The 21,993-nt window shown below is 27.1% G+C and overlaps 4 protein-coding genes across 4 annotated transcripts; 2 read left to right on the forward strand and 2 right to left on the reverse strand.

The window, feature by feature from the left end:
• Positions 1 to 2,225: 2,225 nt before the first annotated feature.
• Positions 2,226 to 5,567, forward strand: Phum_PHUM581680 (Complement decay-accelerating factor precursor, putative; the record flags this gene model as incomplete). The annotated part of the gene is made up of 10 exons (XM_002432326.1): positions 2,226 to 2,253; positions 2,302 to 2,499; positions 2,584 to 2,693; positions 2,796 to 2,846; positions 3,285 to 3,621; positions 3,694 to 3,978; positions 4,049 to 4,258; positions 4,343 to 4,531; positions 4,613 to 5,088; positions 5,550 to 5,567. 10 exons carry the CDS (start codon positions 2,226 to 2,228, stop codon positions 5,565 to 5,567), a joined length of 1,902 nt encoding a protein of 633 aa, XP_002432371.1.
• A 1,824-nt stretch (positions 5,568 to 7,391) lies between these two features.
• Positions 7,392 to 15,076, reverse strand: Phum_PHUM581690 (C-jun-amino-terminal kinase-interacting protein, putative; the record flags this gene model as incomplete). The annotated part of the gene is made up of 20 exons (XM_002432327.1): positions 7,392 to 7,528; positions 7,606 to 7,680; positions 7,763 to 7,948; positions 8,040 to 8,153; positions 8,267 to 8,438; positions 8,551 to 8,767; positions 8,852 to 9,002; positions 9,086 to 9,455; positions 9,543 to 9,713; positions 9,783 to 10,008; positions 11,991 to 12,167; positions 12,268 to 12,488; positions 12,551 to 12,755; positions 12,854 to 12,911; positions 13,411 to 13,538; positions 13,630 to 13,784; positions 13,871 to 14,003; positions 14,079 to 14,274; positions 14,427 to 14,547; positions 14,777 to 15,076. 20 exons carry the CDS (start codon positions 15,074 to 15,076, stop codon positions 7,392 to 7,394), a joined length of 3,513 nt encoding a protein of 1,170 aa, XP_002432372.1.
• A 631-nt stretch (positions 15,077 to 15,707) lies between these two features.
• Positions 15,708 to 18,045, reverse strand: Phum_PHUM581700 (paramyosin, putative; the record flags this gene model as incomplete). Its single annotated transcript, XM_002432328.1, has 8 exons — positions 15,708 to 15,951; positions 16,052 to 16,378; positions 16,461 to 16,574; positions 16,660 to 16,943; positions 17,047 to 17,214; positions 17,300 to 17,552; positions 17,650 to 17,858; positions 18,028 to 18,045. 8 exons carry the CDS (start codon positions 18,043 to 18,045, stop codon positions 15,708 to 15,710), a joined length of 1,617 nt encoding a protein of 538 aa, XP_002432373.1.
• Positions 18,046 to 19,074: 1,029 nt separating this feature from the next.
• Positions 19,075 to 21,650, forward strand: Phum_PHUM581710 (synaptonemal complex protein ZIP1, putative; the record flags this gene model as incomplete). Its single annotated transcript, XM_002432329.1, has 4 exons — positions 19,075 to 19,135; positions 19,314 to 20,849; positions 20,966 to 21,366; positions 21,474 to 21,650. 4 exons carry the CDS (start codon positions 19,075 to 19,077, stop codon positions 21,648 to 21,650), a joined length of 2,175 nt encoding a protein of 724 aa, XP_002432374.1.
• Between the last annotated feature and the right edge of the window lie 343 nt (positions 21,651 to 21,993).

Genomic DNA, 21,993 nt, shown 5'->3' on the forward strand with positions numbered 1-21,993 from the left:
ACATTTTTACTCATAAAAAATAATAATAATAATAATAATAATAAAGTAACGACACGTTGATGATGATGATGATGATGATGATGATGATGATGATGATGATGATAATATAACCAAGTGTAAATTTTATTTAAGTGTCACAATTTAAAATTAATTTAAAAAAAAAAAAGGGTGGCATTGATTTGTTATAAAATTTTCAATCATTACAACCATATAAGAAAATTAAATAATAATAATAATAATGATGATGATGATGATGATAATGATAAACATTCATTTCAAATGATTTTTTTTTTTTTTTTGCATCTCAAAAGTACAAAAAAAAAGGAAATTTTGACAAAATTTTAAAGAGAGCATGTGCAGTTTTTAACAAAATGGATTTATCTAGAATTGTATTATTATAAATTCTGTTATATATATATATATAATTTTTCTATCGTTTTATTTTATTTATTAAATATATAAATATAAATGATTGTAAAGTAAATAAGTGATTTTTTTTTTATATATAAAATAAATGATACAAAAATTTAAACGGTTAAATGATTATTTATACTTGACATCAATGTATTTTTTACATTGTCTAATAATATATTTGACATTGATAAACGTCTGCTTTTCGATATCAGATCATCATCATCATCATCATCATCATAATCGTTCGGGTATGTGATTGTACAACGAACGTTACAATTATTATTATTATTATTATTTAAATATTTTTATATTATTTTTTTAACCTCGAGGTTATCTTTATACAAAATAATAAGCAAAACACATAAATGAATCCATAAACGTGTCGTTCATTATTAATAAAATTATAGTAACGAAAACACAAACATATTATTATTATTATTATTATTATTATCGTGGTAAATAATTAATTAATTATTCGTATAACATGTTTTTTAATTAATAAAATAAAAACTTGTTAACGTTAGCCTTATATTATTAAAAATTACAAATAAGAAACGAAAAAAAAAATTTGTATGCATGCATACATGTTTTGCACCTTTCTCTTAATATTATTATTATCATTATTATTATTATTATTATTATTATTATTAATTCTGATAATTTTTTTATTAAAATTAAATAAATAAAATGTTTTTTTTTTTCATTTTTAATGTTCAACAAGTGTGACTAATAAGTTAAAATAAATATTTTAAGTGTGTTAAAAAAAAAAAAAAAAAATTTTTTTTGTACGTTTGGTCATTGTCATAGAGTATATAAACTTGCAAAAGAAATAAATTTCATTTAAAAATTTTCGACGTGAGGATAATATTATTTAATTTGAAATTTTTTTTTACATCGTAATAAATATCATCATTTCGTCGAAAATTAAAAAAAAAAAAAAATTTAATTGTAATTACGGTTATTAAAAAAAAATTTATTACTTACTGTCGCCGTAAATTTCTTCTTCTTTTTTCCAATTATTATTATTATTATCGATACGTTTTTCTTTTCCAATTAAATCAATTTGAAAATGTATAAAATAATAATAATAATAATAATAAACATTTATGATTTTCTTACGTTAGTTTGTGGTTTTTTTAAAAAAATTATATATCGAATTTAAAATTCAACCGTTAAAATAAAAACACACACAAAAAAAAAACTTTTTTGAAATCGTTAAACAATTTTTATTAGTTACAACAATTGAATTTTTTTTCCTTCGGCTTATCTGATTTTCATTGCCAACTTAAAAAAAATCAAAAAAAAAAAAAAAAATGGCGTTTTTTTGAAAAATTCGTTACTGTCGTAATTAAGTGTATACATATAATTTTTTCTTTTTAACGAGTTATTAATTCGAATTGTTTAATTCTAACGTATTTTTTAATAACTTTTAAACAATTAAAAATGTTTTTTATAGTTTAATTATTAATATTTTACTATAAATAAGTTAAAAATTATAAATAAAGTTAAGCAATCTATAAAGTGTGTGTGTTTAGTAATTTCATGTAAGAAACGTTTTTGATGCACGATTAAGTCCTTAATTGTTATTATTATTATTATTTTTAGATTGTCAAAGCATTATTTAAGTTAAATGTAAAATATTTAAAGTCAAAGAAGTAAAAAAAAAAAAAAAAAAAAGTTTAACGTTTTTCTCTTTTGTATTTTTGATTACACCGTCGTCATTAATAACAATGTTAAAAATGAAATAAAATTTGATATCTCGTTTATTTTTTTTTTAATGCAAGTCAGCAAATGATAAAAAAAAAAAAAAAATGCATACGGTTTGTAAAAAAAATGTCAGTTTTAATTTCTTTTTTTTTTTTTTGTTAATTCTTTAACCTTTTGTAGGAAATCGAAAACGTGATTGTCCTCATCCTGTTTTAAGACAAAATGGAAGTGAAACTGGAATTGATGTCGTAGGTTTTCTTAGCGGTATTGCTGAAGTTAAATTTAATGGAGCCTTTGATAAAATAGGTTCGAAAAGACATTGTAAAATAAAATGTATCAACGGCGAATGGATCGGTCCCCTTTGTCTCCGTGAAAGTGGTAATTATTATTATTATTATTTACATACCATTACGTAATATTCATTTTTTTTTTATTCTCCTAACTTATTGTGATTATTTTAAGCCTCATCTGAAAATTCTGAAGAAAAACAATTTCATCCAGTTTTAAAAAGTTGTAGCACACAAGTATTTCATTCAAAATTTATAATAAGTCATCGTAATAAAACAATTTGGGTAAGCAAAAAAAAAAAAAAAAAAAATTCTTAATTTTTTATATACTGTTAAAAAAGAAAACATTTTTAAACGTTAATAAAATATTTATTAAAATTCTAAAAGCCTGTTTTTAATATTAAAGGGTATGTAGAAGGAGCAGGTGTTCCTAGAAAAGTTGATGAACAATAAATTACACGATTTATACCTGAATTAAATAATCCCTGGAAGGAAAAAGAAAAAAAAAAAAAAGAATTCAAAAATGCAAAACCCGGCATTAATTTCAAAGAAATTTTTTAACGACTTTAAATCATGTGGCAATGCAAAAAAAAAAAAAAAAAAAAAATTTATTATTGTGGGAGTTGAGTTTCTAGACTTGTAATATTCTCCTCCTATTTAATAAACACATCCGCTTAAAAAAATTAATCTTTAAAATGTAAAATTACTTCAAAGAATTTAAAGAAAAAAAAAAAAAAAACGTAAATCTTAACTGCTAATTGTATTGATACCTTAATAAAAGGGTTATTGTGGACTTGAATTAAAAAAAAACAAGTTTGTTGCCCTCTTCCTCCTCCCATTATTATTATTATTAATAATATTTGATGTTTTTAATAGGAAATAAAAAATTTTCCACATAATACTGTGGTTCAAGTTCGTTGTAAACAATTTGGAATTTATAAACTTATCGGAGATGCACATTTGACGTGTTATAATGGAGTTTGGAAATATAGAATTCCCACGTGCATTCCAACAACGTCATTAACAAATTTCACAGATGAATCTGCTCCACCTTCAGTTTTGGCTAAAGTCACATCGGGTTCGGCATCTATAGAACCTACCGGAGAGTTAGCTGTGTATCCAGGTAGTACGGTTCATTTGGAATGTCTTTACCTTCGGTCATCGGGAGAGCCTGAATGGTCGTGGACATCAACCTACAGAACGTATGCAACGGGTAATACTTGAGAGATGTTAAACACGTGATGTTAAATAAGTAGAGGATTAACGGTTGTTGTTTTTTTTATAGGATGGTCGATTGATTCAGAAGAAAGAAAATGGAAGTATCGTTTATCTATTTATTACATAAAACCTCAGGATACGGGGATTTATACCTGTTCCACACCCAAAGGATTGACACACAGCATAATTCTTAATGTTATTGAGGTGCACTGTGATGTAGGAAAAATTTTAACCAACGACCCAAATCTCCTAACGCAAATTGAAGGGTCTCGACTTGGACAGACAACTTCATACAAATGTCGAGAAGGATTTAAATTAAATGGTCCTTCAAAAATAACATGTCAAGCAAGCGGTGAGTTCACTATTGTATATTTTTAAAGGTTTTACCTACATGAAATGATTAAATGAAAATTTTTTTTTAGGTGTATGGTCAGGTTATTCCCCTGAATGCGTACCAATCGCTTGCCCAGTTTTAGAAGTTAAAAACAATAGCGTGAAATTAATAAAACAAGACTTTGGATATGGTGGCACAGCTACTTTTCAATGTCCTCAGGGTCATAAATTAATTGGAGTTGGTACTTTGGTATGCCTCATCACCGAAGAATGGTCAGGGAAAATTCCTACTTGTAAAGGTGTGTCTTTCGAAAGTTTGAAACTTTCATTTGAAAAGTATATTCACAAATAAAAAAAAAATAATAATAATTTTTCGACCTTAGAAATTTTTTGTCCTCCGCCTTTAATACCGCAAAATGGACAATTAAAATTAGAAAATAATTCATCAGTCGTACCGCCATTTCGTTCAGGTTCCAAAGTTGTTTTCTCTTGTAAAGACACCCACAGATTAATCGGTAGAGAAAGTATTAAATGTCAAGAATCTGGTATGTGGTCTAATCCTCCGCCATTTTGTAAGTACATACATTTATCATGATTTTAAATTTTAAATAAATAAAACAAAGAGAATTAATCTAACACCATCACTTTAACAGGTAAAGCACATTGCGTTCAACCTGAAAATCCGCCCGAAGGAGTATTTAGTCCCCGTAAGAATCTACACGAAGTCGGAGATAGAATATCACTTATTTGCAATAAAGGTTTCGAACCTAGTTCGAAAGGAATGCCAAAATGTTTGAAAAATGGTTCGTGGTCGGAAAAGAATTTAGAATGCAAGGCAAAGAAAACGTTTAGATTGATCGATGAAAAAAAATCCGACATGATTATTTATGTTCAAAAAACAACGAGTACAGTTATCCAAACGACTCGAGGTTTTGACATGGCCGCGATGACAACAACAACAACAACAGAAAGTAATAGTTTCGACAAACCTACAAACGGGGATACGACACCTCAGGATATACCTTCGACTACGCCATCCTTCCCACCGGATGATAATAATAATAATTATCAAGAATACAATATAACATACGATTTCGAAAATGAAAACGATACTGATTTTTTTTACGTGGTAGAAGAACAACCAAACTGAAAAAAAAAAAAAAATAATAATAATAATGATAATTGTTTTTTTTTCCATTTAAATTTTCAATTTTGCAAATGTTTAAATTAATTAATATTATTAAAAATAATTAAATAAATTTATAAAAATTGAAAATTTAAAAGGAAAAAATTATTTATATATATATATAAAAAGGTACAATAAATATTTAAATAAATTTCAAGTGTTTGTTTGTATGTATGTATAAAAACAACAAAAACTATGAAAAAAAAAAACGTTGTGTTGAAACCTGTTTTATAACCTACCAAAAGTGCCTGAATATTACGGTACAAGCAGTAGCATGCTTTAAACAACGTTTCATTCATAATTTTTTTTTTATGTTTTCCCTATTCTATTACATTATAAATTTTTTAATTTTATCTACATATATATATTACATAGATAATTTAGAGAATCGTTATTTGCAAAAGGTCAAAAGGTTAAGTTAAATAACTACAATAAAATTATCAAAAAAATTAACTGAATTTTTTTAAATTGTGTTTACGAAACACACAAATGTTATTACATAAAAACAAAATGGCGGAAATTATATTTAATATATTTATATTCGTTAAAATAAATTTTATCGCGATTAATAATAATAATAATAATAATACAATATATATTTATTAATTGACGGTAAATATTATAAAAATTAACAACAATTTTTTTTTTTTTTGTTAATTTTAAAATATTTACTCATTAATTATATAAACGATGATTTTTCTTTTTTTTGATTGAAATGTGAACGGTTAAAAAACCGTTAAAAATCAATTTAAAAAAAACATTTCGACGCCATTTTGTTTTTCTCTCCCTCCCTCCATCCATCTAACGAATCATTATAATTTTTTTTAAAAACGATATCGTTTTATTTCCAAAAAAAATAAATTAAATAAATTTCTTTCATTATTAATTTTATGTACATTATTATTTGTATTTTAATACAAACAAACAAACAAACAAACAAACAAACACGTCGTTAAAAATTATTTTATTAATATATATATATAAGAGTTTTTTAGAATAAAAATACAAACAGAAAAAATAAAAAAAAATAAAATAATAAAATAAACAATTCAAATTGAATTTTTTTCTCAATTGGTAAAAATTATCATCGATAAATTTCACATAGTAAATAAATTAATCGATCGATGAATCGAAATATAGATCTATCGATCAATCGATCGATACATATATATATATAGCAATTAAATAATTAATTTTTTTTTGTTTTTTTCTTTACATTTCACGTAAATCATCACAGTAAATTATTAAATAGCAATCATCGTAATAATAATAATAATAATAATAATAATAATAATAATAATAAAGTAACGACACGTTGATGATGATGATAATAATTATATATTTGTATACATGCATGAGATGTGTAGGAGTGTGTGTGTGTGTGACACGACGTTGACCTTAAAGGTTAACCTTTTGTTTTGTTTTTTAATAATAATGCGATTATATTATCATTATCATTATCATTATCATTATTATTATTATTATTATTATTATTGTTTTGGCAAAAAGCTCAAGCAATTTTTGTTTTTTTTGTTTTTTTTCTTGTTTTTTGCTTAAACATTTTGGCATTTTTATAATGAAACAAACATAATTAATTAATTAATGATAAAATAAATGAAATGGAATGAATTTGGATTTTTTTATTTTAAACATTATCCCCTTATTTTCTTAATTACGTGCCGAGAATAGTTGCCTAAAATTTAAAAAAATAAATAAGTAAATAAAAAAAAAAATGAATTTTTTTTTTTTTTTTTTAATGGGGGTCGTGATGTGAGAATCGTGAGTGAAAAAAAAAAAAAAAAAAGGCGAGAAAGCGAAAATATCGGTCGGAGCAGGAAAAAAGAGAAAAAAAACAAAGGGTACTATCGAAACACCGGAAATAACGAGTTTGCGCGAGATATCGAAATAATCGAACAAACATCCGATATATCGATCGATATATCGTTTTTCTTTTTTCCCCTGCTCCGACCGTATTTACAAAAGCACCACGAATAACAAAGAAACATCTGGCAAGGTTCTCCTCGTAATTTAAAATTCGAAAACCGGAAATTCCCGGCGAGCGAAAGGGAGCGGAAATGAGCGGGAGGCGGGGCGGGGGCAAGGGGGCAGTCTTAAAAATTAAATTAAAAGAGAGAAAAGCGTTAATGCGTTAATGCAGTTAATGAGAGAATAAAAAAGAAAGAAAGAAAGAAAGAAAGAAATTATTGCGGTTTCGGACGTTGTTCCGGTCTTCCTTTCGTTTAAAATCATGTGAGAATTGGAACTTGCCAAATTATAAGATGACTGAAATCGCCTTTTCTATCACGTTGATAATCGTAATTGGAAGAACCGTCTTTGGCATTTCTTTCTTTTATGTGATTCGATTCTTCGTCGGACGTGTCACCTGTTAATTTTTCATCATTGTCACGTGATCGAGAATCAATATATTACAAAAGAAAGACAACAAAACAAAACGCTTACCGATTCGGAAATCAATGTAACCCTCTCCTCCGGACATGACAAGCATATTCGTATTCGACACACCTTGTTTTGTTTCTTTATGAAAAACACAAACAAAAAACCGTTAAGTAAATAATAATAATAATAATAATAATGAAAATCTAATAGTGATACAAACCAGGCACTGCTATGAAAAATTTAACAGATTCCCGATGACCGTGAAACGATAACTGAGCTTGAGCCATGGAACAGAAAGGGATAAAGCTACCTGGTAAAACCTTATCGGAAGTTGAATCCGTGTACACCCGTACAACCGCACTCGGACCTTTTATCGCTGATCCAGGATTTACAACCCCGGAGGCACCTGAAAATGGTAACAAATCCCCGACTTTACACGCACGTTTTTTTACAAAAAAAAATCCTGCACCGCGAGATTAATTAAAAGTCACAATTACTTTCAGACAAAGGAACTGAAATAATGACGCCATTTCCGGTACCTATCCATAATCGACTCGTGGATATTAAAAGTGCCGTGATTCGTACGAATGAAAAACCTAATTTTCCCGTACCTGAAACGTCACAAAAATTCGTTTTTTTTTTTTTACTATTTTTTTTCTCCTATTTTACTTTTGCCGCGGTGAAAAATTTTTTTTTTTTTTTTTTTGAAAACAACGCGACTCACCCAACATTTTACTAACGTAAGGCTCGATATCGACATCTTGTAAATGTTGGTACGTGTAAGCGTGAAACAATCGTAATGTCGAATCTAATCTTATGGAAACCCAAACACCATCACCCAACCATGCCAACTGTCGAACTTGACTTTCTTTCCTAGGATGAGCTTCAAAAGAATTCTAAATTATAAAAAAAAAAAAAAAATTTTTTTTGAAAATTAAATAAATAAAATTTAAACTTTTTCAAATCAATAATTTGTGGGGATTTACCCCCGACCCCCTCAAAACTTACTTTTATAACTAATGATACCGGATCCAAAACGTGGACTTTGTTTTTATAACCGCACCAAACCGTGTTGTGAACAACTGTCATACACCTTACGGAATTTTGGGGACCTCCCAAGTGTACGGTATGGTAACTGTTTAAGTTCCACTGAGCATCGGGACCTCTGCGAAAAACGGCTACCAAACCATTGGCTAAAGCTACTAAAACTCGACCGTTTGAATGCCTGAAATTTGAAAAATAAGAAACAAAATGTAAAAACTCCATTGCAATTTTCCACAAAAAACAAAAAAGGAATGGATTCCCTTACGCAATGCAAGAAACAGAATCGGGCATTTTGACCGAATGAATACTTTTACTCCATTGTCCAATCGCCGAATGGATATACAAGTTACCACCGTAGGCACCAATCCATATGGTGGGCATAACGCTGCTCATTTTTTCAAAAACGTTATTTCCATCTACGACAAAAAAAAAAAAAAAAAAAAAATAAATCACCGCCATTTTTCGCGAGCGTATTACAATCGTACCTTGATATCCGTACCTTCTTCGTTTTGTGACTCCTCTGGTTTCGTTAAACTTTCACACTCGATGCATTTTATTTTACCCAAATTACTATTTTCGTCTCCGTTATCCGCATCGGTCGAATTATTCGAATCGACGGATGTCGTTTCTACAACTACGTTATTATTACTTTCGTTTTCGTCGCCGTAGTCTGCTTCTGTAGCACCGGGAACGCTCGCGATGCAAAGTATTGGAGAGGAACAAACGGTGAAAGATTCGAGAACGTTCGATGGATTGGTGGCATCGATAACGGTGACTTTACTCTCGTTCGTAGAATTCGTACAAATCCAAACTAATGAAGAAAGACGTTGCTCGAGAGTTTCTCCATCTTCTTTTATCTTTTTACCTTCCTGAAAATATACAGGTATGTATATAAATAAATTCACCGCGAATCAAAAGAACAAAATAATAATAATAATAACATAGAATCAACAAACTTTTAATTCTTCCTCAAGTTCTGTTATGTGTGGCTCGCTATCTTCTCCAGGTACGGTTTGGGTTTCTCCTTCTGGAGATGAGGATTTTGAATAAAAAACGCTAGCACCCACAATTGAACCACCATCTTTAGTTTTACCACCGGTTAAGTTGACACCAACCGCACACCAAACCTATAATGATAAATAATATTTTATTACAAAAAAGACAACAACCAACAACAAGCAAAGAAGAAAACATACTTTCATTGATGGATCACTGACTGCAAGGGGTTGACAATAAATAGGCACTGGAACGGGAATATGAGATTTGCTTCCAGCTTCAGGTATAGCATTTGGATTCATTTTTCCAGGTAAACTCCAACCGTATGCTTGAAGTCGATCGCCATCTTTTCGAACGTGTGCTCTTACTTGTCTGTATTGTTCTTTTCTTTCCATGGCTCGCCTTTGGGCAATTTTTTCACTACAACTAATAATTTTCATTGATTTTACTAAAAAAACAAAAAAAATTTAATTTTTTTCTTTTTTTTTTTTTTTTTTTTTCTTCTTCTATATTTAAACAAAAAAAAATTTCACGAAATTTTTTTTCCTTTCCCTCTTCGTCAACGGTACTTACCAATAATCAAAACTTTTTAATATTATTATTAAGTTAATATATAAATAAATAAATAGACTTAATTTTTTTTAAATAAATAAATAATTTTAAAATTAGGATACAATCGATTATGACAAAATACTAATAATAATAATAATAATAATTGGCAAGATTTATTCAGAACAGGAGGGATTTTTATTTGAAACAGACCTTCCTTTCTGGGACTTATTGCCAAAAAATGAAAACCCAAAATTTCCCACGGCAGGTTCACTTCGACTTCCCTTTAGTGATCTACAAAAAAAAAAATTAAATTTCTGGAGTTTTTAAATGTAAAAAAAAAAAAAAAAAAAAAATTTCCAAAACAAACACGATTAATATAGATAGGATAGATAATAATAATAATAATAATAATAATAATAATAATAATAATAATAATAATAAATAAATAAATAAATAAATAAATAAATAAATAAATAAAAAATAAAATTTTGTGTTGAATTTGTATATGTTGATCCAACATGTCGGACAATATGAAAATTTTTCCCCAATATAATCGCCATGATAACCTGAGGACCTGTTTGAAGTTCAAACGATTTTTCTCGTTATGTTTTAACATAAACAAACAAAAACATAAAATCCCACTGGAACAAGAAATTCATAACATAAAATTATGTTTACATAAATTATTATTATTATTATCCTTTTACTGTGCTGTGATATTTACTATCGTCAATAATTTTACGAATAAGAGTGCTTGCCAATTATTAATTAAAAAAAAAAAGGGTGCCATATTTTATGTAAAAAAAATTATTTATACAATATTTACATATACTCAAATAATAATAATAATAATAATAATAATAATAATTGAAAAAAAAATTAATTGAATAAATTTTTTATAAAATTTCAACCCGTTGACAACAATTTTTTTTTTAATAAATATTTATTTTAAATGTGTAAGAAAAACATTTAAAATTCTATATACAACAAACAAACAAACAAACAAACAAGTCCTTCCAAAATCCTTTTTTTTCTTTTTTTTTTTTTTTAATAAATGAAAAAAAGAAAGGGCGAAAAAGAAGTAGAAGAAAAAGTAGAAGAAGATCATTTTTACCCAATAGAATTATTATAAAATTACTTTTTTTTTTTTAATTAATTAATTAATTAATTAAATACAAATAATTGAAAAACAAAAAAATTAAAATAAATAAATAAATCAATAAATAAATAATAGAATTAAATTTAAAAAAAAAAAGTTTCCTTTTATGTACACGAATTATCACGAATCGCAGCCATATTTTCAAGTATTTTTTTCCTTTTGTAAAAAAATTTTTTTTTTTTACTGTGCAAAAAAAAAAAAAAAAAACCGAATTTCATTCTTGAGCAATGCTTATATATATATATATAAATTATTATTATTATCATCGACTACAACAACAACAACAACAACGACAACAACAGTACGTTTCGTTTGTTTTTATCATCGTTTTAAATTATTAAATATTTTATGCCATTTTATTACATTTAAGGCAACAAACATTTATAAATAAATAACAATACACGTTGTGGATAAACAATTTCAACAATTTTTTTTTTTAATAATTATATATATATATATATAAATGGACGCAATAATAATAATAATAATAATTATTTTATTACAAATTTTTGGAAAAAAATACCGTTATCGATGGCGTGGAAAACTTTTTTATTATAAACTCGAAGGCATTTTATCAGAAATTGTCACGCGTATATATACATATACGAGAGAACAATTTCTGACAAATTTCGCGTTTTTATTGTAAAAAAAGTGAAAAATTTAATTTAGTTATTGTGCTCTTGGCAGGTTGACTTACAAATTTCCTCCGTCTCCCCCGTAATCCGTAACCCGTCTTTTGTCATCCGTTTCCCGTAAAGAGGGCAACGTCGCCACGTGATGATTGGGACTCGCATAATAAATATTAACGCTGTGCCCTTTCCTGGATGATGATGATATGTCTCTCTCACCGCTCAAACCGAATAAATCGCTAAAACTGTATGACGTTCACGTTAGTATTATTATTATTATTATTATTATTATTATTTGGATGATCGAGGTGGTACGACCTAACCGTCCATTTGTTATATACGTACTACTTCCACAATGGCAATCGAACTTTTTGTTTGTTCATCGTGATATCGCTCCTCGAGGCTCTCAACGTTTCCGTGTACCGAACGGCATCTTGCAATTCCATGAATCGTTCCTTGTATTGATTTCTCTCCATGAGAACCCTCGCCATTTCGACTCTTGTAAATCTCTTTCTTTGAGCCATCGGAATATCTTCATCCTTGAAGATCAAAAAGATTCGGTTACCCTAAATTACTCCTCCGACCCGTAAAAATTATTCATTTTTAATTTTTTTTTTTTTTTTTTTACCTCATCGTCGGATTTATTCGTCTTCGATTTGTTTGTCGCTTCTTCTTTAACCTTTTTCAATTCGTCTTGAAGATCTTGAATTTTCTGTTTCGACCTGTTGTGCACGGCTTGCAGAGACCTGATTTCTTCGCGTAGTATTTCTTGTTCGCTCACTAATTCGTCCACTCGTGCTATTAAATCATCCTTGACGATATTTAAAGCATTCCTAAAAAAAAGAAAAAATGGAAAAATGGAAAATTTTTTTAATTAATCCGTTAATTTTCAATTTGAAATAAAATTTGATTCGATGATTTAACAACTTACTTTGTTGCGAGCAATTCGCTATTTTCCCTAATTAAATTTTCTATTTCTTTTCCCATACCTGAAAATTTAAAAAAAAAAAAAAAAAAATGTTTAATTCCACTCCGAACTCTCAAAAATAAATAAATAAATAAATAAATAAAATAAATTAGTAATTAGTTTAAAAATTAATTATTAATAAATAAATTATTATGTAATATTAATTTGAAAAAAAAAAAAAAAAAAAAAAAAAAAACACTCACCAAAAAAGTTATCGTTTGCTGCAACCGAATAAAAAAAAAAAATTATTATTATTATTATTATTAGCAAAATTAGTGTTTTTAATTAAAAAAAAAAACAAATTGGACACCACGTGACACAATTTCTAACTCATTTGTGTTTGTTTGTATACAAACAAAATAAAGTTAAAAATTTCAATATCAATTCCTTCAACCAATTTGATTTAACCTTCGTTAAAAATGCGACAAATAATTTTTAATTCCAAAGCTTTCTCCCTCCCCTCCCCTCCCCTTCTTATAATTCAGACAAAAATTAAAAAAAAAAAAAAAAATGACATGTACCGGAAGAAGCATATTCGCCAGGATGAACTAGACTACCGGTGACGTCACCGCTATCATCAGCTTCGACAGAAGCATCGTTATCTTGAAAACTAAGTTCTTGATAAAGCAAATTACCACTCCTTTGCTCCCTGAAAAACAAAAAACAAAAACAAAATAATTATTATCACATTAATTAATAATAATAATTACATGAGAAAGGATTACATAAATAAATATTACATTTTCGTTGTACTTCTGCTTAATGATGACGTCATAACAGTCGATGGACCATCTTCGGGCAAATCTTTTTCCGGTGAATTTGACTTGCTATTTATCGAAGGTTTACTTAAATCCCCGCCGCCGCCGCTGCTATCGGCATTTAAATCTTGATTTTCCTAAAATTTATTTAAAATTTATAAATTATTAATATAAAAAATTTAATGTTGCAAAAAAATTTCTTTTTCAAATTCGTTAAACTTACATTTAATTCATTTCTAAGACTAGCATTTGAATTGGTACTATCAGGAGGTGAACCCGGCATTAATTCTTCTAAACTGTTGTAATCTTTGAGTTCTTCTAGCGATTGAAAACCAAATGAAACAGGACCCGATGACCTGTAATCCGTTTTAAATAAATAAAATTACAAACAAAAAAAAAAAAATTTCTTTATGCTTTTTATTTAAAAATACCTATTCATGGAATTATTTCCGAATGAAGTAAGTCTGATCGGCCTGTTTGCAATGGGTTCCATTCTATCATTTGTGCTAAGTAATAATTTTGTTCTATCCACATAGTCTGCATGAGTTTTGAATAATTCCGTGTAACGCTCATGAAGCTTAGCATATTCTTTCTTCAATTCATTTTCTTTTTCTTCCAATCTAAACACTGAAAAAAAAAATTTTGTCATATTTTACTTTAGATGTAATTTTAATTAGTAGCTTGACTTCCCTCTTTAGTTAAATGATGTTAAAATATAAAAATTACTGTATCGTTATAAAACGAGAAAAAGTCTTATTTAAAATTATAATTTTTCTTACCATGGTCTGAAGAATTTTTAGCCTTTAGTTCCAACATTCTAACAATTGATTCTAAACTTTCAATTTTACATCCCAAATCTTTCCTCTCATCTTCCACAGCATCTTCAACTTCCAATAATTTCTAAACAAATGAAAAATGACAAAAAACATGAATTGTACTTTTTTTTTTGTTATAATTTAAAAGTGAAAGTACTGTATAAACTTAACAAATATGTCGAGAAAATACTTTTAATTTACAGCAAAATTTTTACAGTATCAAACTCAAAACATTATTGTAGGCAAAATATATTAATTATTTTTTTTTACTTGAATTAATTTATTGCACTGTATAATTATTATTAAAATATTACCTGTTCTGTACTTTTTCGCAGTTGTTTTTCCCTTTCATATTGTGTAACCAATTGTTCATTATCTTCTCTAAGAAGCTCTAATTCTACGTCGTGTTCTTGATTTTCTGTGTATGACATATCCAAACACTCAAGAACATTGACTACTAAGGGCATTAAATCCTTAACGACATCATGATCATATTTAGATATCATTTTTTCAAATTCATGATATATACTTCCAGCAAGAGATTGCACTTTTTCCGACATCACAATATGTGATTCATCGTTTGCACGATACACCACTTCTTGATCTGATTCCATATTGAACTAAATATTAATTTCTTTTGTTGCACTAGACTAGGAAAGTAAAATCTACAAATGTCATGACGTAACTTCAAATTAAATTAAATTATTTAAAATGATACTTTATGTAATTAAAAAAAAAATACTTGTAATGTGATTTTTTTTTTATACAGTACTGATACTGTACGTAAAAACTTTTTTAATTCCATTGGACGAACCATAAATTAACTGATGAAAACACTACAGACGCCATTTTCTTTCTGCTTCGATGGGTGATGTGTTTGCCGTTGTTAAGTCTTGATAAAATTTTTCTAATGGCACGACTGTTTATTAAATTTTCCCTCCAAATTTAAATTACTAGCTAATGTTTAAAACATAAAAAGCAGAATACATTTTGTTCTGTATGTATTATTTTTTCCCTGAAAAACTTTATAATTTAAATAATTTTTTTAAGTAGTACACATTAAATAATACATATTTATATATAATATTTTCAAATCAAATCTTTAGAACAAATCTCCTAGAATTAAGACTTTTTGATTGATTTAAAACAAAATAAAAACATAAATTCAATTTTTTTCAATCATGAAGTTTGGGCAGCGAATGGCAACTAAACTTTTTTATTAGAAAACAGTAAAAAAAAAACCGTTTATTTTCTAAACTTCGCTAATAATTCCTCATTTTTTTTACATTCAATTCGTAATTGTTTAACTACATTTACATAATTTCGCTGTAATTCTACTAAATCTAATAATTGCTGACTTAATTTGTCGCGATGACTTCTTTCCTCGGCTCTACGTTTTTCAACTTTCAATTTATTTTGTTTAATTGCAGCTACAATGGATTCGAATTGTTGCATAAAATCTTCTTTGTCTATTGAATTTGACATTGCACTAAAATAAAAACACATACACATAATTATTTTACATTTTTGTAATACTTACTTAAAAATCTTTATAGAAAAAATAATTCGACTATTATTTAAACACTTACTCTGAATAATTATCGAGAACTGAATTCAATAATGATAATTCTTTACTCAAATACAATTTGGTGTCATCGAGAGTGTTGTACATTGTATAAAACTGTTTTGTTTCTTGATGTTTTTGAGCCACTTCATTATATAATTCTAAAAATCTCCTTTGATATTGAGCTAATTCTCCTCTACCAGGAACTTCATCTAATTGTCTTTGTAAAAATGCAATAGATCTATTTTTTTTGGCTAATTGTAATTTTAATGCTAAAACTTTTTCCCTTTCATCTTCACATTTTTTATCAGCAAGACTATTTTCTTCCATTCGATTATGACTATTTGCTTCTCTGAAATTAAATTTTGAATAAATTTATTATGAGTTATTAAAAATAATTTAAATTCAAAACATATAGTATTGTACATTCTTACTTGATCATATTTTGTAAATCTTCAAGCTCTTTCCTACAGTAATCCTTAAAAGTCTGTTCTTGCTTTTTAAGACTGTCTTCCAAAACGATTAAACTTTCGAGTTTACTATACATTCTATAAAAAATTCAAGGTACATTATTACATTAAATTCAAAGTATAAAATACAAATGTGTGTTTTAGAATTGTTAAAATTTTATACCTGGATTGTTTTTCATCTAGATTTTGTAGCACAGAGTCAAATTTGTTTAAATCCTGTTTTACTTTTTCAGATTCAGCCATACTATTTTCGATTTCCTTTTCCAATAATTTCTTTTCTTCCAATAAACTATTTTTCCTTTTAATCATCATGTCTTTGTGTTTTTCTTCAATTGACACTTCAGAACTTTCAATATCTCCTTGAAGTTTTGAATATTTTTCTGAAACTTGAGCTATTTTTTGAATCTGGGATGTTACTATATTACCAACAATTTTAGTCGGAAATGCCTGAAAAAAAATTATTCGGAAAATCATTATAACATTTTTTATTCTGTTAATTAAAAAAAGATTATTATTTATAATATGAAAAAATTTAAAAATGAATACTTACATCATTAAATTCTTGAGTTTTTGAAAAAACACTCATTTGTGATTGTGAGTCATCATTAAAAGGATTATGAGGAAAACCATATTCCAAAAGAGTGTTTTCAACTTCAATTTCCTCATTTTCAGATGTTTTATTCAATTTCTTAAAAAGTCTTTTTCTTCTGTAAGAATCCTGAAAATAAATACAAATTATATTATGTTAATTTAAATAAAAATTTTATAACATTACATAAATTATGAGTAGAATAGAAAAATACCTCTAATTTTAATAAATTAGAAGTAACCATGGGTGAGATAATTTTTTTTGAACATATTTGATTTTCATATTTTAAAATGGCATGATATCTAATAAAATCCTTTCTCTCTTCTCTAACTTTTACAGATCTTTTAATTAGCCATTGAATAACTGGAAAAATATGTACAAAATCTAATCCTTGTATTTGATGAGGTTCAATTCTAAAAGGGCACTCCATTTTCGGAAGCACAGTCACAATTTTCTCTGTTAAAGCTCTAAAATAATATTAACAACTTTAAGTAGCATATCATTTGAAAATTATTTTTTTTTCTGACAGAATAATAAATAAAATAATTTATGAGGTTTGATTACATTTTTTGTCCGATTGTTGAATTTTCTTGAAACAATAAGTCGACATTTACATCAAAATTACAGCTATCCATACTCCAAATCATGCCTCCGACTACTTTATCAAAAGCCGATAATCCTTTTATTCTGGCTCTGAAATATCCCGCAGCTAATAATAAATCAATTATTTCATTATATTTAACATTTTGTTCTTCATCTTCTCTAATGTCATACTAAAAATAAAAAAAAAATAAAGATTAAATATGTAATATTTTACATTTTAAAATTCATATCGTAAAATAAAGTTTTTTGTGTTTTTTTTTTTAATTTTCTGATTATGTCGTTTGAATAAAATATTAAAAAGATGTTACAGTGATTTCTATTAAGTAGTAATTAAAATACAAGTTGTAATTTTAACATTACATTACTGAATACTAATAAATCAAGAAATTATTAATGTACAAAAATAATTCTATTAAGTTTTTAAAAAATACTGTTTATCAATAATTTCATGTGTTATTAAAGCAGCTCACTTCATTTATATTGTTTATATCCTTATTATTCATAATATATAAATTTTTTTTTACTTAAGAAACTTTCAAAAATATATATTTTTAATTTGATAGTGGTTGACGAACAAGTTTTAAACTTTGCCGTCTTCTAATCCCTTCACTAAAAAATTTCCATTTTGCGACAAAATCGTAGGGAGTTTTTTTTTTTTTTTTTGAAGTTGCCGCCTTTAAAAAAAACCGTTAAATCTTTACCTGTTTTATCAAGCATTTTATGTTCTTCTTAAATTCAGTTACATGTTGTATATATTAGTCATTATTGAAAGAAATTAATAGCATTTTTGTTTAATTTTAAATTAGTTTTAAGTTTAACATTTTAATATATCATTACTATTTAAAAAAAAAAAATTAAAAAAAAAGTACGACTTGTTTGTTTTAATTCTTTTGACGTTGGAAATTTAAAATGGTAAGCTAACATTTTTTTATGCAAGTTTTAAATTGTTGTTTTGCATCTATTGAAACCTGAAACAAAAAAAAAAAATGAAAAATGAATTACTATTATAAATTTTTCCGTTTTGATATATCGTCAATGTGTTAAAATACATTTTAGGAATCTAAAAAAACAGATAATAAATTTAAGTATGAGGCATGCGCCAGGAATTATCATCCTGCATCACTAGGATATGTTGGATCTCATGGGATGAAAATTTCTTCATATGCGACACCTGAAGCAAGAAAAAAATTATTGTAATTATCTATTTTTAATTTAACAGTTAGTTTTTAAAATGATTCCTTCTTATTCCAGCTATGTAAAGTACATTGAGCATTCTATTTTCTAATTTGTTAGGCAATAAATAATAAATAATGTAAATTTTACAGGGCAGACTTGGAAAAATATCGACAAGCCAAAAGAGAAAAACTAGCTGAAGTTGGGGCAAAAATGAAATCTAACACCAGTAAAAACTCTAAACATTCTCATAACAAAGAAAATAAAAATATAAGTAACAAGCCAAATGTTCAAGTTCAAAACTTGGGAAAAGATTCTGTTTTTAATAGGTAAATTTTGTTTTAAAATTATTTACCTAATATTATTTTTGAAAAATTTTGATTAAAATTTTTTTTGTTAATCATGAACTTATTGTTTTTTTAATAGATTATACAAAAATGACAAAAAAACAGAGAAACTTGCTTTTAAAACTTCTACGATTAATAATTCTATTGTAAATTCTGCTGAGAATAAGGCCTTTAAAAAAAATTCGATTGAACAAGTTTCAAAAGTTAACGATTTAGAAAATTTGAATGAGGAATCTTTGGATAATAAAAAAGCAGTACCAGATTATGAAAATGTTGAAAATATGAGCACTGTTGTTTCCAATCAAGAAGAACAATACAGTTTATTTGATAAAAAAGAATGTGTTTCAAAAACGGAAGAAGATATTGTATCGAATGAAGATACAGATATAAATTTAGAACATGAAGATAGAGAAAGTGAAATTAAAGAAAAGGAATATTTTAATTTAAATTTTCCTCAAGAAAAACATAACAGTGTTTCGAAAGAATCAATCGATTCACTTAAACCTAAAGTAAATAATGCTGCTGATTTAATTTCGACATTAAAAAATGATTTTATTGATTCAAATGAATTGAAAGAAAATTTTGATGTTGTTGAAGAAAAAGAGAATAATTTCAATAATTATGCTACTTCAGTTGAAAACAATTCTAATGAATTTGTTGAAATGGAAGAAAATAATTTCACCACCATTGAAAGCAATGAAAACGATATAACAAATTTTGGTAAAATAGTACAAGAACACAGTGATGGCGATATGATCGAATCAAAAGAAAATGATAATTGTAATGAAATTGAAAAAAAAGAACAAAATTATACCGATGTTGTTGAAACAAAAAATTGTGAAGAAGTTGAAATAGAAGAAAATGATTTCAAAAATTCTGTTCAAAGCGATGAAAACAATTTAACAAATTTAGAAGAAATGAAAGAACAAAATTTTGTGGATCAAATCGAATCAAAAGAAATTACTACTACCTGTGATGCAGTTGAAATAAAAGAACAGAATCATACCGATCTTGTTGAAACAAAAAGTTGTGAAGAAGTTGAAATAGAAGAAAACGATTTCAAAGATTCTGTTCAAATCAATGAAAACAATTCAGTTAAAATGGAAAATGATGATTTGGATGATTTAAAACAATCAGAAATGGCTGATACAGTCGAAACTGATCTTGAAAAAGGTGAATTTGTAAATAATATGCATTTCGAATCGAATAAAGGGGATGAAGAGTCATTAAACGATAAAAATAATGTTCTCGAAACCGTCGTAGAACAAAATGAAGAATCGAAAGAAATTTGCAATAGGAATTTGATGAAAAAACCAAATTCACCCAAACTGGTGGTAACAAAGAAATCCCTCAATACTCACGTGCAAACTCCTCATCCTAAAACGCAAAAAGGTAATTCATCCATTGTTAAGAAACCACCACCACCACCGAAGGGACCCGCCAGACAATCAATTTCAACATTACACAGAAAGAAAAAAATGGGAATGTATCGTGCAAGTTCTGAAAAAAATTTAAGCGAATTAAACGCGGCTTTAAAAAAGAGCAATTCTTCTGGACCGGAGTCTCGAACATTTGAAGATTCATTAGATCCTAAAAATAAAATGAAAACAAATCCGTTATCACTTTCTTCATCGGATATCAGTAAAAAAACTCCTTCGAAATTAAGGTAAAATGTCGCACGCATTGATTATTTAACACAACAAAAGAATTTCTTTTTAAACTTTTTTTTTTTTTTTTTTTTTTTAGCTTCGAGTTAGAAGAATGGTTAAAAATAAATGGCCACCCTTTGGATGGATACCGTCACTTACGCTGTTTCGGAATTCATAACAAAGAATCGAAATCTTTGGATCCTTTGAAAAAACCCAAAAAGGTTTTATCCTTTCAATCTGAAGAAGAGGGCAAAAATGAAGAATCGGAAACGAAAGTGAATGATGATGAACATCACTCCTCTTCGGTTTCTACAGAATTATCAGATATTGAAAATCGTTTGAAAGAACTTCATCGTTTAATCGTTGATATAAAATATCCGAAAAATAGATGCGAAGAATGGTTGATTGCTCTCAGAAAGAAACATTCGACGTGTACGGAATGGCCGATTTATTGGGAATGTTTAGCAGCACTCACCGGAAGTAGTTTTGAAAATTCCGAAAGCACCAAAGTAATTTTTTATTTGTTAATTTGTAAGGAAGACATTAAAATATGTCGGGAAGATTTGTATTTCAAACATGTTAAAATTAAAATGATGATTTTTTTTGTTTTTTGTAGAATTTGCCATCGGGAGATACGTTAGCCGAATTATTCGACAAAATGGTAATCGAACAACAGCGAAAATCATCGGAAACGAAAGTTGAAAAGGGTCTCGATTTAAAAAATATTTTCAATTCGACAACGATTAAATTTGCACTCCAGTCAAAAAATAATAAACCGTACGTCGAGTTGTAAATTACCTCTAATCTACCTAAAACGATGGGAGCCACCAATCGAATATTGTTTTCCCCTCCCCCTCCCCCTCCCCCCCGATGAATTGAAATTATTTATTTATTTATTTTGTTTTTCCACAGGAAAACTCCGATCAAAAATAACGACGTAACACAGAATAAATTTGTAGCAACTCCCGTTAGAAGATCATCGAGAATTCACACGCCATTTAAATCCAACGTGATTAATTCATTGGAAAATCTCACGCCAGAAGTTCGTAAAAATTTAACATTCAAAGCAAACGAAAATCTATAAAAAAAAAAAAAAAAAAAAAAAGAATTAATTGATTAATTATTATTATCATTAT

The sequence above is a fragment of the Pediculus humanus genome, genomic scaffold (assembly GCF_000006295.1).
Source record: "Pediculus humanus corporis 1103172108309 genomic scaffold, whole genome shotgun sequence".
In the NCBI taxonomy this organism is placed as follows: domain Eukaryota; kingdom Metazoa; phylum Arthropoda; class Insecta; order Psocodea; family Pediculidae; genus Pediculus; species Pediculus humanus.